Source organism: Ursus americanus, chromosome 30 (assembly GCF_024610735.1).
Source record: "Ursus americanus isolate L20-20 chromosome 30, mUrsAme1.1.p, whole genome shotgun sequence".
Taxonomy (NCBI): Eukaryota; Metazoa; Chordata; class Mammalia; order Carnivora; family Ursidae; genus Ursus; species Ursus americanus.
This window is the reverse complement of record NC_142156.1, coordinates 27439407-27455311: the sequence shown is the minus strand read 5'-3', so window position 1 is coordinate 27455311 and position 15905 is coordinate 27439407. Positions and strand designations below refer to the sequence as shown.

At 38.5% G+C, this 15905-nt stretch overlaps 1 protein-coding gene across 6 annotated transcripts in view; it reads right to left on the bottom strand.

The window, feature by feature from the left end:
* The window catches only part of LOC123803610 (nucleoporin SEH1), a 168763-nt gene that overhangs the window by 130790 nt on the left and 22068 nt on the right, over window positions 1–15905 (bottom strand). For 3 of the 6 annotated variants that reach the window (XR_015722365.1, XM_045815207.2, XM_087857491.1), the window contains exons 1-2: window positions 5962–10280; window positions 5131–5301 (exon numbers count right to left, since the gene is read on the bottom strand). Coding sequence is in view for 5 of the 6 variants with exons in the window: in XM_045815207.2 (XP_045671163.2) it covers window positions 5131–5240 (110 nt within the window). In the remaining variant the exon portion in view is untranslated. Of the gene's footprint in view, window positions 1–5130; window positions 5302–5733; window positions 10467–13142; window positions 13294–14586; window positions 14745–15695; window positions 15837–15905 lie in introns of those variants that run through there. The other 3 variants (XM_087857493.1, XM_045815131.2, XM_045815208.2) reach the window with 3 other exon arrangements.

Below are 15905 nucleotides of genomic sequence, written 5' to 3'. Positions count from 1 at the left end.
CATGTAAGGGCTACATGGATTCAGTTAAAAAATTAAATAACGGAAGGCTCAATAAATGAGAGTATTGGCCCTGTGCCTTGAAAAATGAGTAGAACTTTTATAGGGCAAGTATGACATGAGAGGGCTCTTAAAGAAGACAGACATGAGCAAAGGTAGAAGAGAATTAAGATTTATTGCATACCCACAACCTTAACTCATTTATCCCATTTTAAGAATGAAGAAACAAACTGAAATTAAATTAGCTAAATTTACCCAGGGTTGCACAATTAGTAAAATTCAAACCCAGGTCTGACTCCAAAATCCACTCTAAGTACTAAGTGTGTGGTGGCAATAGCCAAGTGCTCCGATGTGTTTTGACAATGGGTGTACAAAAAAAACATGGTAAATGAAACTACAGAGTCTGATTCTAAAAGCCTTAAAAGGTCTATTAGGAAGTATGGACAGTATTCTGCAGCCCAGGGAAGGACTGATCCTGTCAGAGGAAGGGAGAGGGCTTAACACCCGAAAGGATATTCAAAGAGCAACCACAATTGGTGAGATAGAGGACAATGATGGACTATGCTGGCGCCAATGACAAATGCACTCAAGCACAGGTTCTAGGGGGAATGGGCTACCTTAATTACTCTATAAACCAGAAAATGTTTAAGACCTTCAGAGAGATAGAAAACTTATTTGACTGTGAAGTATCCAGGCTCCAACGGGAAGCTCACCTCTCTACCTGCACTTGATCCTACCCCTGTCACCAATGCAGCGACAACCACTCCACCAACTGCCCTCCTCCTAACCGTCGTCAAATCTCTGGGCAGCCATTCCCACCAGCATGCTCTTAGTTACTCATCTTTTAAAAAGTCTTCCCCTATCTCATACCCTGTTGCCCCCTGCAGCTGTACCACCTCTATCTGCCCTCCCTTTACCACATACTACTCCAAAGGAATCATTACTGGCATCTCATTCCATTCCTGTCATCTCCTGGACCCATGCCACGTTGGCTCTTGCCCCACTACCCCATCAAAACACTTGTCAACATCACCACTGAGGTCCCTGTTGTCAAACCCCATAACCCCACAATTTCCAGTCCCGTCTTCTTTGACCTAACAATATGGGATATGTCCTCCTTCCTTGAAGAAATCCTATCTTCACTGGTTTCCAAGACATTGCTGTCTGGGTTCTCCAACCTCACCAGCTGCTTTTCCTTCTCCTTGGCTGGTTCCTCCTTATCTCCTGGACAGTGAAGACATCAGAGCTGACTCCTGGATCCCTTCCACCTACCCACCCTCTCTGGGTGATTGCCCTCAGTTCCAGAATATGAAATTTATATCTCCAGCCTGGGCCTCTCCCCTGAACCTCAGATATACAACTACCTACTAGATATTTCCACTTATTTTATCTAACAGGCACCTAAACCTGAATTTTGATTCCATCTCCTTCCAACCCCCTCAAGAAAGCCTGCTTTTCAGGCTTCCCCACAGAGAAAATGACAACTCCATTCTCTAGTTGCTCAAATCAAAAACCTTAGTGATTACTAACCACCCCAACCAACACACCCACACACGCGTGCGCGCACTCTAAAAGCAATCCCTAGGCAAATCCCAATGTTTTTACCTAACAATATAACCAGAACCTGTCATTTTCTCACTACTTCCGCTGCTTTCACCTTGGTCAAGCCACCACCACCTCCTGCCTGGATACTCACTACAAAATACTTTCAACTATCTCCACACCTCCACTCTTCCTCCCCTAGCCTATTCTCCACACATTGAAATTATCCCTGTTAAGTCAGTCAAATATTGTCACACCTTAACTCAAAACCCTCCACTGGTTCCCCATCTCATTCAGACTAAAAGTCAACAGGGGCTGAATAATCTGATCTCATCCCTTACTACTCTTCTCCCTTGCTTGCCCCGTCCTCACCATCCTAACCTCCCTGCTGTCTCCACAACTTGCCAGGGCTCCAGCCTCAGGGACTGTGCCCTGGCTCAAACCTCTGTCCAGCACACTGATGCCCCAGATAGCCTCACATCTTACTCCTTCACTTTTTTCAGGTTTTTAGTAAAAGGCCATTTATCTATCTTTGGTCTCCCTCACCAACCTTCCTCATCAACTCCAATTTCCTTGACCTGCTTTCTTTTTTCTGTGGTGCTGACCAGCATCAGCATGCTATATAATTCACCTATTTAACTGTTTTTTTCTTCTACCTAAAGCAGTGCCTTGCCCAGAGCAGACCCTCAATAAATTTGTCAAATGAATGAATGTCTTCAAACTATGTCAACACACAACAAATTTAGCACCAACTATCATATAAGCACCCTTCTCTCAGATCGTGTCCCAGCATTTTCCTTTCTCTTGTATTTCTATTTCCTTTTGATTTCTACAAACATGTTCAAAAGGGTTCCATATTAGGATGGAGGAGGTAGGAAGCCTGTTCCCATTCTTCATTTGCGCTTCCTGCCACCACCTTCTCACCTCCCCTTCACAGCCAATTGTCTTAGAAGAATCCAAATTATAACTTCTTTATCTCACATGACATCTTCCTCTATCTATTCCTTACATGGTAGGAATACCCAGGATTCTGATCTCAGATCTTCTGTCATGCTCTTATACTCTTAAACTCTTATACATACATCTTATACTCTTAGGTAGGTATCTCAAAATCAAATGCTTTTAGGCACTAATACTGTCAGACAATAGGATTGTAGGTCGAAATCAACTAGAAGTTACGGACCCCAGACTCCACGTGACACATTTCAATTCGGTAAGAAACACTGTTGCCAAATAAAACAGATCTATTGGTGGAGCCCATTCCTGAGGGCAAGACAGGTCTATATCCCAAACACACCCTAAATCATTCCACATTTTTCTATGTCTGCTACCACCACCCTACCCTACTGAAAAGCCTCTCAACCAGTCTCCATGCTTCTATTCTTGCCACCCTACAGTTAAATCTCCACACGGCAACCAAACGGACCATTAAAGACAAACCAGATACCATGCCCCTATTATAAACCTCAGGGAGCCACCCCATCCTCCACCCCTGAGGCTCATGACTCACCACATACTGGTGTCTCTGTTCCTGTAACATTCAAGCCCCATCCCTACTTCGGGGGCCTAGAGTAAGTACTCTGCTAGATCTCTGCACCAGCTAGCTCCTTCCTAATATTCACCTTAACTTAAATGTCACCTTGTAAGAGAGGTGATTCCTCATCATTAATCAAATGTAACCCCACAGTCTCACAACTGTTTTAATTTCTTCCAGCGCTATCACTGTTTTTGTATTTTTCTTCCCCCACTAAAAAGATTGCTCCCTGACAGCACAGGCCTTGCCAATCTGTCCATCACTCTTACCTAACATCTATAATAATGCCTAACACATATTTATGAAATATTTATGAAATGAATAACAACATCTTCAACATCTTTGACTTTTTCATTTTTTTAAGGAAACATATATACATTGGCTCATTTCTCTTGCTCTCTTTTTCTTAAATAGGCTCCACGCCCAGTGTGGAGCCCAATGCAGGGATTGAACTCATGACCCTAAGATCAATATTTGAGCTGAGATCAAGAGTCAGACACTTAACTGAGCCACCCAGGGGCCCCAACATCTTTGACTTTAGAATATCAGTATCTTGGGGACATTTCAATCTTGTTCACCCATATATTCCCAGTAACTGATAAAGAGCTGGAAATATGAATTGAACAAAAAAAAGGAGTTGAAAGAAATAATCTATACTCCCTATCTAGCTGGCTGACATGTGCTGTCCACTCTATTATCAAGTAATGCACTTTTATATACATTTCTCTAATCCCTTAATCAAATCTGCAAGGTAGCTATTATCCCTACTATTGAAGAAACTGAGGCCAAGAGAGGGAATTATGAGAATTTTCCAGGCTACACAGAACAAGTGGGAGTAGAGGATTCACAGCCAGGCAAGCCTGCCCCAGAGTTGTCTTTCCTCTGCACTAATGCCCTCTTCCTCCTTTTCAGATCACCTCAGCTCAGATCTCTATCCTGAGCTCTAGACTCCAATTTCCAAATGCCTCACTCCTAACACTCTCTCAAATGGTGCAACGTTAACAAATATAAAACCAAACTCATTATCTTTTCTCTACCCATTCTTTCTACTATCTTTAGTTTGACCTGTTCTCTTGCTATACAAGCCAGACACTTGGGACCCTTTCTCTTGTTGTCTCACTTATCAAATCTAATGCCTCTAACTCCAAATAGATCTCTGGAACTGATATTCACTTCTATATTCCCAATGACCTATCACTTTTTAATCTAGTCTATTACATAACTCTTCTGAGTAGCCTTCCCACATCCAATCTGGTAATCCCTAAGTTATTCATTCATTTACAGACATGTAAACCACATTAAAATATATCCCAAATTCTTTAAGGATTTATCCCTAGAGTCAAATCCAAGAAAATTCAGATATTATGCAAATATCATTCATGCAACAATCATTACCAGGCACAAACCATGAAACACACTCTACTTATCACTGGAAATGCAAAAATAAAGCAGCTCCCTTTCACAGAGCTAATGACCCTCATCAATTATAATCAGTTATGATCCTATTAATTATGACAGTGTTAAGCTGGGATGGAGCTTGGCAATGGGTGCAGTAGTAATACAAGCCAGTGGAAGATTCCTTGAGATGTAATCCATACCTAATCTCTTATTTCCAGAAAGAATTCCACTTGTTTAAACCATCCATGGGCATACCACATTCCTAAAGTTCTCCTAGAAGAAAAAATTCCCTAAATTCCCTCTATATTGCATTACCCACCCCACCTCCATCACCTAAAGTGAAAAGAATATAACATTACGTTTTCTTTTACCATATCTGAACTAAGTAGCTATCTTTGGGATTTCTCTTGCTATTTCCTTAAAGCAGTAACCTCGAATTTTCATATTTGAATCTACTAGTATTTCACTGCTTTGATTACACTTCTGCATATATAAAATATCATTTACTGTAGTCATTAATTGAAAGTCTACACGTAAAATTAAACACATTCAAAAGCATATGCTGTCAAACTTCCCTAACATTTATCATTACTTTTGGTGTTCTAAGAAATAATCTATAAATTAGGTAGGCATTAAATATATTACTTTTCAAAGCTTACCGTAAACTTTGATCACAAAACTGAAATTCGGTGAAAAAACTGATTTTGGAGCAGTAAAAACTCCAGTCGAATGACCTCAAAATGGTAAGAACAAACGGAAATACTTTCATAAAAACAGCTGTTCTCCAAACGACTGCTTCGAAAGGGACCTCATGTTTTACTAAACAAGGTCTGTAATTAAGAGAAATCAAAAGTACAGTGATATTAAACATTGTCTTTTCATTTTTTCCCCCCATAAAGAAATCAGATGTAAGGAATGTAGGAAAGGTATTGGGAGTAAATGTGAATGCGGCCTAGCAGAAACCAAAACAAAAAGTGAATAACCGGGTGACACTAGCAGACCCCTCTACGTTAAGTTAACAACGTTACTTCGTGGGTCAGTTTTGCAGAAAAAGGAGAAACAGAACCGCCTATCACGACACACATGAAGCAAACACCCGGTCAAGAGCGCTTTGCAACAAGAAACACCAAACCAAAGCAGAGTGCGTTGGTCCCTAGAAGTCACCATGTGGAAGAGGGTGGGGGGATACAAGGATGTGATCCCCCAAATCAAAACCCGTTTCTTTAAAAGCCAATCTCTCAGAGGCGTCCAATTAAACTCACTGAGCGGAATTCGGCGTGGAGGCCGGGCTGAGTATTTAGGGGCGGACGGAGCTAGGCCGCGGGACCCTAGCCAGCGCCCCGCAGCCTCCTGCCCGGAGCCTGCGCCCCGCGCCCGACCCCGGCCCAACCGCTACTGCCCAGTCGGCCCGGCAGCCGAAATGCCTGCCAAAAGCGGGTTCGCATGCCCCCTGCCGAACCGCAGTCAAGACACAGGAGAGCCCTCCTCACCAAGCCCGCGACTCCAGCTGCGGGAGCCGAGAGTTGGTCAGAAAGGTCCAGGGGAGGGGGGCGTCCCGGTGGCTCTGCAAATGCGCGTGCGCAAGGCTCCCTCCCCGCCCGCACCCGCGGCCACCCGGACTGGCCGTACAGCGCGCCCCTGGGGTTTACGTCTGTTCGCCGCAGGAGCGGCGGGGCGGGGCCTCAGAGCTGGCCTTGGATTGGACAGCGACAAGGGACGGGGCGGGCAGGAGACCGATGATTGGGCCAAGACGGTTAGACCCCGAATTTGAAGCTAGGAAGCCGCGCTCCGCAGGTCCGGAGGAGGAGCTCAGTATTAGGAAGGGTTGGGTGCACTGCGAAAGTCCTTCCCCCTAAAGCTGAACCGAAGGCAACGCGCTGAAAGCCTTGGCCAACTCGGAGAAAAAAAAAAAAACGCTTACCGTATTCGGTGTGGAACCCCAAAACACCGTCACTCACCTTATATAAATATTTCTGGTGAACAAGTCATCTGATACTAACTACCCTGAGTTTAGGACTGTTTGTCACTATTTTTTGTCTTTACAAGAGCAGATGCAAATCTTTTCTACCACTGCTTGGCAGAGGCTGGAATGTTTCATAATTTGCCTTGTTATACACTGCAATAAAGCTTCAATTAGGAAATCATTTCTCAGGATCCAAGCTTCAAGATAGTTCCCTACACCTAATCGCCTCTTTGTGACGGAGTAAGGCTGGTCTGGGGTGGAAAGAGCTGAGGAGACATAATTCATCCCTAATTACTCCCCAAGTTTTCCTGTTCTTAGGCCACAAATACCACCACTGACATCTGCTTAGCACAGGGCTTTACTACTTTACTGAAACCAGAGGTAATTCAATTTCGTGCCTTTCACTTTCCTTTCTCTCAAAATTTCTTCCATACAGTCTGAGAGTGTCCCTCTCTTCCAAAGCTGACTTCATTAATGCAAGTTATTTAATGTTTAAGATGCAACAGCGCACTTGGGAGTAGAGAAAATGAAAAAAGTTGAGTTTAACAGTCCCTACTCCTAATTTTAGCCTGTTGGGGAATGACATGTTTATTTCATCACTTCACTTTTCTATGTCCTCTAAAATACTGCTCAACTATCATTCCTGGATACCTTCTCTACTGGTTCCTGCCTTTAGAAATGCTGCATCTTTCCACCCAAAATCAAAACCAACTCACCCTTGATTGTTTTATCACCTTAACACCATTGTTTCTAATACCCTTAAGCACCTCCACTTTCACACCTTACTGTCATTCATCCTAGGATACCTGGTTTGGTCCTGAGTACTATTTTAACACTTACTTTATCAGGACCAGCCTCCTGTCAAACTCAGTTGATGTCTCTACAATTCTCTTGGCATTTTTTCTTGAAACTTTCCAGCCTTGGCATTTGCAACTCTAATTACCCCTATTCTACCTTTGTCCACACTCAATAAACAAAGTGGAGAAAATCTCAAGGTTTTCTGAATCCAGAAAAATAAACCTACCAGCTTTAGACCTAAAAGGATGCTATTTGAGTGTAATGAGCAATCCTGTTTCACAAAGAATCTTAACTACTCTGTCTACACCACGAGCGTACATTGGAAGTGAACTGCTGGAATGTGTCTATTCACTCACCCTGTATCCTTGTACCCAACTCAATAAATGTCCTTTCTCCATAAAAATCAAGTGACCAAAGCTCTCTCCCCACAACACCCAGGTTGCCTCAGAGGTTTGTTGTGAGGATTAGTTAATTCACATAAACTATCTAGAAGAGCACTGACACACGGATGTACTCAACAAATAGCTGTTACCCAAACCTACTTGCAAAATGAAAAGGAGGCACAGAACTCCCAATGAATTTCAAATCTCCTTAAACATTGGGTAGATCTTTTTTTTTTAATTTTCAAATTCAATTAATTAACATATAATGCATTATTAGTGTCGGAGATAGAGTTCAGTGATTCATGTCTTATACCCAGCGCTCATTACATCACATGCGCCCCTTAATGTCCATCACCCAGGACACTGGGTAGATCCTGCAGAAGTCCCAGGGCTAGGGATGCCTCCCAGGGAATTAGAAGTGATGTCTACCCAGTTAAGAAAAGGCAATCACCTCCCATAGCTCTCCTTTACCAACTGCTTTAGGTGGCAAACCTCAGGCACAGATATACAAAGCCACATACAATGTGACCACAAAGTTTGATTCTAGATTAATCTCCCACCAGCTCCCCAAATGAACCTTACATCAGACTAATGCTAATAACCTGTTGCCTAAACAGGCTATCTTTTACCTCTGGGCCATCACCTTGAACTCCTATCCTCCTCCAATTCAACTACTCCACCTGTAGAAATCCCACATTGCTTCCAAACCTAGCCAGATCAAATCACTTTCTGTGTTTCAACCTTTATTATGAAACTAAGTCCTGGTTACCTTTTGTAAATTCTGTAAAAGTCTTCTCCTATTAGAACGACTTGTGCAGATTTTTTTTTTTTTTTTTTTACACATACCCCAGAGTGTTTAGCACAGTATCTGGCACACAGAAGATGGAGAATCTGTCTCATTTCATTATCCCATTCTAACCCCAAGCATCTCTATAATGACTGAAATCTCAAAGACACAAATTTTTAATTCTGGGCTAGATGCGGCAAGTTAGACCCCTTGCTTTGAACCTAAATAAGTCAACAAGTCAAAAACAAGTCCTTTAACAGAAGGAAGACCTGTGAGAATTATTTGGAAAAGATTCTTCTTCACAGATTGAAATGCTAAAATGCTAACTTTACAGAAAAAACATTTTAATTACTCACAACAGAACTCAAATGTTCCTTAAGTTAAAAATAATCTCAAAAACAATAATCTCTTATTAGCTCTTTATCCTTTTGCATGTTAAGTTTCAAGGGTATGACACTATACATAGAAGAGGTGTCTTTGAAAATTAGATTATAAATTATATGGCTATAATAACTGTATCTACATGCGGTTAACTGAGACACATACGAAATGCTGTTCAAATTACACCTTCTCTAGTCCTAAAAAAAGTTAAATCCTTGGTAATTCTTGAGAAAACTGAACTAAAAAGAATATTACTAGTCTCAGTTTTAATCATTTTACCGTAATTATTGTCAATTATTTTCTGATTTCAAATTTTAAAAGTATCATTAAAAAATAATGTGTAATTAGATTGGAAGTCAACATCTGTCAGCTGTAGATGTTAGTCTACTATCGACTTTCTACCTTTTAAATAAACGTCATGCTCATCTCCTAATTTTTGATTGTTTGGGTTTTTTCTTTTTTTCCCACATAGTATTATAAGGAGATATAAGCTTTACCATCTATCAAATAGAATATAGTTGAACCCTTGAACAACTGAGGGCTTAGGTGGTGCCAATGCACCCACATACTGGAAAATCTGAGTCTAACCCTGGACTCCCAAAAAACTTAACAGCCTATTGTTGACTAGAAGCTTTACCAGTTACATATACAGTCAATTAATACCTATTTTGTATGTTATATAAATTATATGTTTTCTTATAATAAACTATGCTAGAGAAAAGAAAATATTAAGAAAATCATAAGGAAGAGAAACTACATTTACAGTATGGTACTGCATTTATTGAAAAAAACAAACAAAAAAACCCTATGTATAAGTGGACCAGTGCAGTTCAAACCCATGTTGTTCAAGGGCCAGCTGTACATTCTGTTTTCAAAAGGCAAGAGATTCATAATATTTAAAATATATTTTATTAAATAATCTACTTGGAGAATAATTACAAAAGCTTTAATTCCAAGTAGTAAAAGGCAATTTCCTTAAAAAAAAAAAAAAAAAAGACCAAACAGTCCATTATTATGTTTTGCTGCTTTATACACAGGAATGATTTATTTTACAAACTAGTTGGTTGCAACATCAGCCTGTAAAATGTAAAACATTTCTTAAGATGTCTCAAAGGCAAAGCGAATTTTATGATGATCCTTTTCACATCAACCAGAATGACAAACCATAAGAAAATTAACACCATTACAGTTCAAAATAAAACTTCTAGAATAGGCACTTTGAAATTGAAATCAGCTGTTGTAACTCACAGTTCGTGTTACTTGTACTTATCTCATTTCATCAAAGGTTATCAACCAGTGAGACAAATGTTCCTTTGATGCAGAAGCACAAACACATTTAGGTTCCAAACACTGTGTTCTGGTTTGTAATACATGCAAGACAGACCCTAAATTAGAAAAATCTTCTAAAAGAAAATGAAGAAAAACAAAAAGCAGCCAGGAATGAAAGCATTTACAAGCACTTGAATAAGGCCCTTCAGTGTTAAATCTGTGTTTTAAACCCCTTCATTCTCAGGTAAGGGATTAAGAGGCCGAGAGAGAGATCGTCTGCGAGGGTGAGGATACTGGAGGCTGGCAGTGTCAGCATCGCAAGAGTGCTCTACCAGAGGAGGAGGAGGAAGGAGCTGGGCATAACTGGACCATCTCGATCCAGCCCGTGGGGAATCCAGAGGGGGAAAGAAATACCTGAAACAATGAAGACAGGAACAAAACACCAAAACAAAACAAAAACAACAGAAAAAAAAAAAAAAGAAAAAACAGAAGAAAAAGAGAAAAGTAGTAAATACAAAGAGAACCAAAGAGGAGAAAACACATGCTGAAAAAAAAAGCTTTAGTATATTCATGCCAAAACTAACAGAACATAATCACAAAAACCAAGACCCTTTACTCAAATCAAGCTTGCTTAAGTATAGAAACTTGAAAGAAAGAAATACAATCTGTTAAACTTAAAATGTTAAAAAAAATTATCAGTATGAATGTTACAAAAAAAGACATTTTATAATTTAAAACATTTTCTAATCTTTCAGAAACATATTTGATGCTATCCTGTAAATTTACAAATCTAATAAGCTTTTTCTTTATTTTAAGCAATGCTTCGTTTGTAGCAGCAGCAGGCACACATTTTTTAGTGCATACATGACACTGAGAACCAATCCAAATATACTGTCATATAGTATGGCCAGCTATTGCAATATACTTCTGAAGAAATACAATCTTTGAAAATACTTAGGTGCTTTTCTGCAAAAACCCTAAATAGTACAAAATTTTGTTAAGTAAAAGAGCTCAAAGAATATGTCCTGTTGTTATTCTTCTGCCATTTTATAACTTACCCGTAATACTTAAGCATTTTAGCAGACTTACAGCTTTATCATCAAGGTCAAAGTTCTAGAGAATATGAACTAAATGAAGCAGCCAACTAAATTAAATTCCTGAGACTTGGAATGTGGAGGTTAATGTGCATGCACAATTTTAGCCAATTTTTAACTGCTCCTCTTACAGGTTTCCAAATTTTGAAGAAAAACTTAAGCCATGGAATCATACCATAAAAAAATATACAAGCACATATTAGAAACATTTAGCTCTTTAGTGAATATGAACTGAAAATTTACAAAGATGTCTTCATTTTACTACCAAATTATAAAATGAAGCAATACCAAATGTTTAATTTGGCCACAAACTGTACAGTCAAATCACTTTCATTTACTACTACTTCTCTCACTCCTTTACTAATATTTTTTAAATATTACAAAGAAATGACAGAGTTGTACTAAATAATATCATGTATAAACCAATTCTACAAAAGGTAAACAAATTAGCACTCAAAACAATCTTTATGAAAAATATTTATTCAACCTTCAAATTAAAATTATAAAAATTCATCATTTTAGCTTACTGTTTTAGAAAACAAAAGAAATAAGCCTATATTCTCCAAATGGAATAAAGTGATATTTTCCCTCCTCCCAACTACTTATAAGGATAGTAATAATCCTTTTAATTTTAAAACCCATGTTAGTTTCAGGAACATTTCAAAAAATTGTTTTGGTGACAATGTCTCAACAAAAAGCCTCTCCATTTAAAAGCTTCAAATAGTGTCAATAAACTGGCTAGTACAAAAAAAATGATATACATTGGATTTTTAAAGGCCTTTTGGATTGCGTTTAGTAGTAAGCAGGCTGCTGGTGTATCTTGGGAGAGGTCAAACGGCGCTGGGGAAGGGGAAAAGGAGCTCGCTTTCCATTCCTGTGTGCATGCAACAAGCAGCAAAACAGCAAAGTTACTCCAGTTAGCTGGTACTCAGCTGTGCTTTCTGTTAAAGGACATAATACAAATGGAGAAGGGAAAATGCATCACAGATCTAACACACATGGTTATTGGCACAATAAGAATACAGATCAAAACTTCAAAGCTCTTTACAATATACGCAGTACAGACAGCAACCAAAAACCAGATTTTTTTTTTTTTTTTAATTAACAGTAGTATCCTTTGTTTCGTGAATTCGTCTTTATAATCTGGTATCTTCTGTGGTAACTTGAAATTGTTCTCATGCAAATACTTAACCCTCAAAATCAAACAGCAGGACTTTTTTATATAAAAATATAACAATATAAAAATAGTTGAAATTTTAGATAGAATTCTGTTATTTAAGATGACAACAGGATAACCACAGGACAATTTGTTAAGGCTGTGCTTCGAAGTTTCCTGAATTGTATTCCAAATTATTCACAAAGGCATATTAAAATAAGTTTATCTTACAAATTCACATTTGTAAATTTGAATATAAAAACAAAGGATGACTCTTGAGATCACATCAAACACTGTTTATTAAGATAAACAAGAATCTAAAATATGTTAAAAATTCTAAAAATCAAGAAATCAGAATTATCATTTCCTCTTAAAATCTCCATTAAAGTTTTAAACACACACAAAAAACACATCTAACTCACTCTCTTCTATGAAGCCTTAGTTTACGCAGTTTATTTAAAATTTCAGCTTGACCTGATTCAAAGGCTGCACTACTACCACTAACATACTAATGCTCATCTAGGACTAAAATCTTGAGCATTATCCCAGATTTCCTCTTCACCTCACTTTAGAAGCAAAGTAAAATCTTAAAGCTATAAACATTTCTGACAGACCACTAAATTTCATAATATAATTTAGTTTAAGGGCTTAACAATCTACCTGTAAATATGACCATGCAAGCTAAGTACAGAGCTGACAAAGTGAATTTTTTTCTACTATATAATTATGTATGAATTTCTTCATTCAATCTTAAAACTCATGAAATCACACACCTTTAGTATGGCTACCAGAATGATTTAAAAAGGAGATAATTTCTAGTTTTCCCACAAAACAGCCTACCTGCCAGAAGAGGATCCATTTAATGAATTTTGAAGATTTGGGATATTTGAACCTAGGGAAGGATTTGAGTTTCCCTGCTGAGAATTCCCATTGACAGGGCTCCCATTACCTTTCAAAATACCAGTACACTTCCAATTGTCCATATAATTAGCTGAAAAGAAAATGGTTAAATACATTAACATGACTAATAGCTATGCTCAAGGGCACAAATTTATGGTCAAGTCCTTTAACTACAATGAAAAGAACAAGGAGACTACATTTCTCTCAAGATGTATGCTACAAACATATTTAAAACGAAATACATGTATCTCAATTTTAACAATTATTTTGTAAAGTTTTACAAGAATTTAAAAAACATAAAATTTTTACCATTCCCCTTTCTTACAAGATAAATATTAACAAAGACAATTCTCTACCACATTAACATTAACATCAAAATAAATTCTTCATCTTCATGATAATGAATTTCAATTACATGTATATATAAGATAATGGAGTTGTCTTCTTAGTTATGCAAGTATAGGTCACGTGGGTACCTAATGTCCTCACCCCTTTGGGGTCTGAGTGGCTTACCCAACATGGCCTGATTCTGGAGACACTGGGCCCAGGAAACCAAAGTTAGGGAGCCTGCTGGGGTAGAACTGGGTGGCCCTGACTAAAGCCCAGAAGCATGAAAAGGAAGCAAAGCCCTTGATATCAAATGACACTGAGGAAATTGAAGTGTGGGATGGTTCTACCACAGCCTAAACTGACCATGGGAGACTCAGCCAAACTGCATTTTGAGAAACGGTAACTGCTCAGAGTACACAAACTAAGGTGTAAGTTTGGGTCCTACGTGTGGGATGCCATCAACTAGAGCGGTACATGGACCAAGGATACCTCTGCCCAGTGGATAAACGTCCACAGAAAAGTACACACCATGAGGAAGCAACCACAGTCAGCATCGAGCTACTAGACCGAATTCTCAAGTCAGCATGGCGCTTACAAGAAACTTTCAGAATCAGTGGCCAGAAGATTCAACTTCTGAGAGTTGCAGAGAGGAAGTGGGGAAGATACTGGATTTTCGTGTATTAAGGGCTGGTTGGCTAAAGCAATTATTTAATAAGAGATGTTTGTAGTCCTATCCTGAGTTTGTAGAGTAGTCATACAGGTTATATATAGCAAACAGCATCTTTTGGAGATACTGCATATTCTGTTACAATTACTTTTACTTTTAAAAGTTGCTTTGCTCCACATGGAAACTTTAAAAACAATTCAATCAGTCCTAACTGCCATGAACTAGATAAACTGATGGAAGCTCAAAAGAACACAAATTAATGTTAAGACATTAATTTAAAAGTAACTGTAGAAGATAATTTTTTCCAAAATATTTCTGAATATACAATTCTGAATGAAAATTCTGATGTAGCAACACAGAGCAACAATTCCTTCATTAAAATCTTACCTTTCCACAATCTTACACAGCCATCATCTCCCGAAGATGCTAGCACTGTTCCTGTTATATTCCAACTCACTCGCCAGACCTGGGAATTATGATTATCAAACTGAGCCACTATATGGATTTCAAATTTTGTTGGTCCACCAGAGGAAGTAAGTTCTTTCCTATTAATAAAAAAATTTTTCCTGAGAAATGCTGATTAAAGATTTTATACACACACACACAGAGTTTTAATTTAATAAATACAAATGGTCTCACATACTTACCATATTATTTTATAAAAATGTGCATATCCACAACCACCACCTTCCCTCCCACAGGCCCCCCACCCCCGACCTTAACTCATTGAGAGCTGGGCCATGTCATCTTCATTTGACTCCCCAGCACCTGGCATGATCCTACCACATAAAAATTATTCAGTGATTATTTCGTGGAAGGAAGGAACAACAGGGTCCAACTCTTGATTTCAGCTCAGGTCATGATCTCAGGGTTTTAAGATCGCCCCGTGTCTATTCTGAGCTGGGTGTGGACCCTGCTTAAGATTTTCTCTCTCCCTCTCCCTCTGCCCCTCGGGGCTCCACCCACCCACTCTATCTCTTAAAAAAGAAAAAAAAAGAGAAAGAAAAAGAAAGAAAAACAAAAGAGGATTGTATTTCCTCCAACAAGATTAAGAAATAAAATAACGTAACAATTAATTTTAAAAGGAAAGCAGTAGGAAGGGAAGAATAGAATGGGGAAAGGAAGGAAAAAAGGAAAAGAACTGAAACTCACAATTACAAAGTTAAAGCATGAATAGGTTACTCACAAGAATGTCTCAGTGCTAATTTAACTGTCCCTAAGTAAACTGCCACCTCTCATTTGTTCAAACATTTAGAGTACCAATTATATTTAGAGGACCCAATTCATTGTATCAACCTAAAGAAAATGCAATTAAGAAAACATAAATCTCCTGTCTTTATTCAATTCCCCAACCCCAAAACTAATATATTCATAGATAAAATGTTCAATAAAGAATCCATTTTTCAGATCACAGTTGTCTCTTCACGCTTCTCCAAAAATGAAAACAATCATGAGTTAAGAGCATTTTTAAATTAGTAATTGCTTCAAAAACTCACCTCACAGGCTTTAATGTAAAAATTCTCACATCTTTGGTTGCTACGGCCAGAATGTGGAAAGACCTTCCCAAGTTTGGAGCAAAGGCAATGTCATGGACAGGATCTGTGACTGTCATGAGGGTTTCAGCTTTTGCATATTTCCTAATGAAAAAACAATTTAATTAAAATTTTCAGAAGTGAAAATTTTAAAAAATCCACATTATTGAGGTA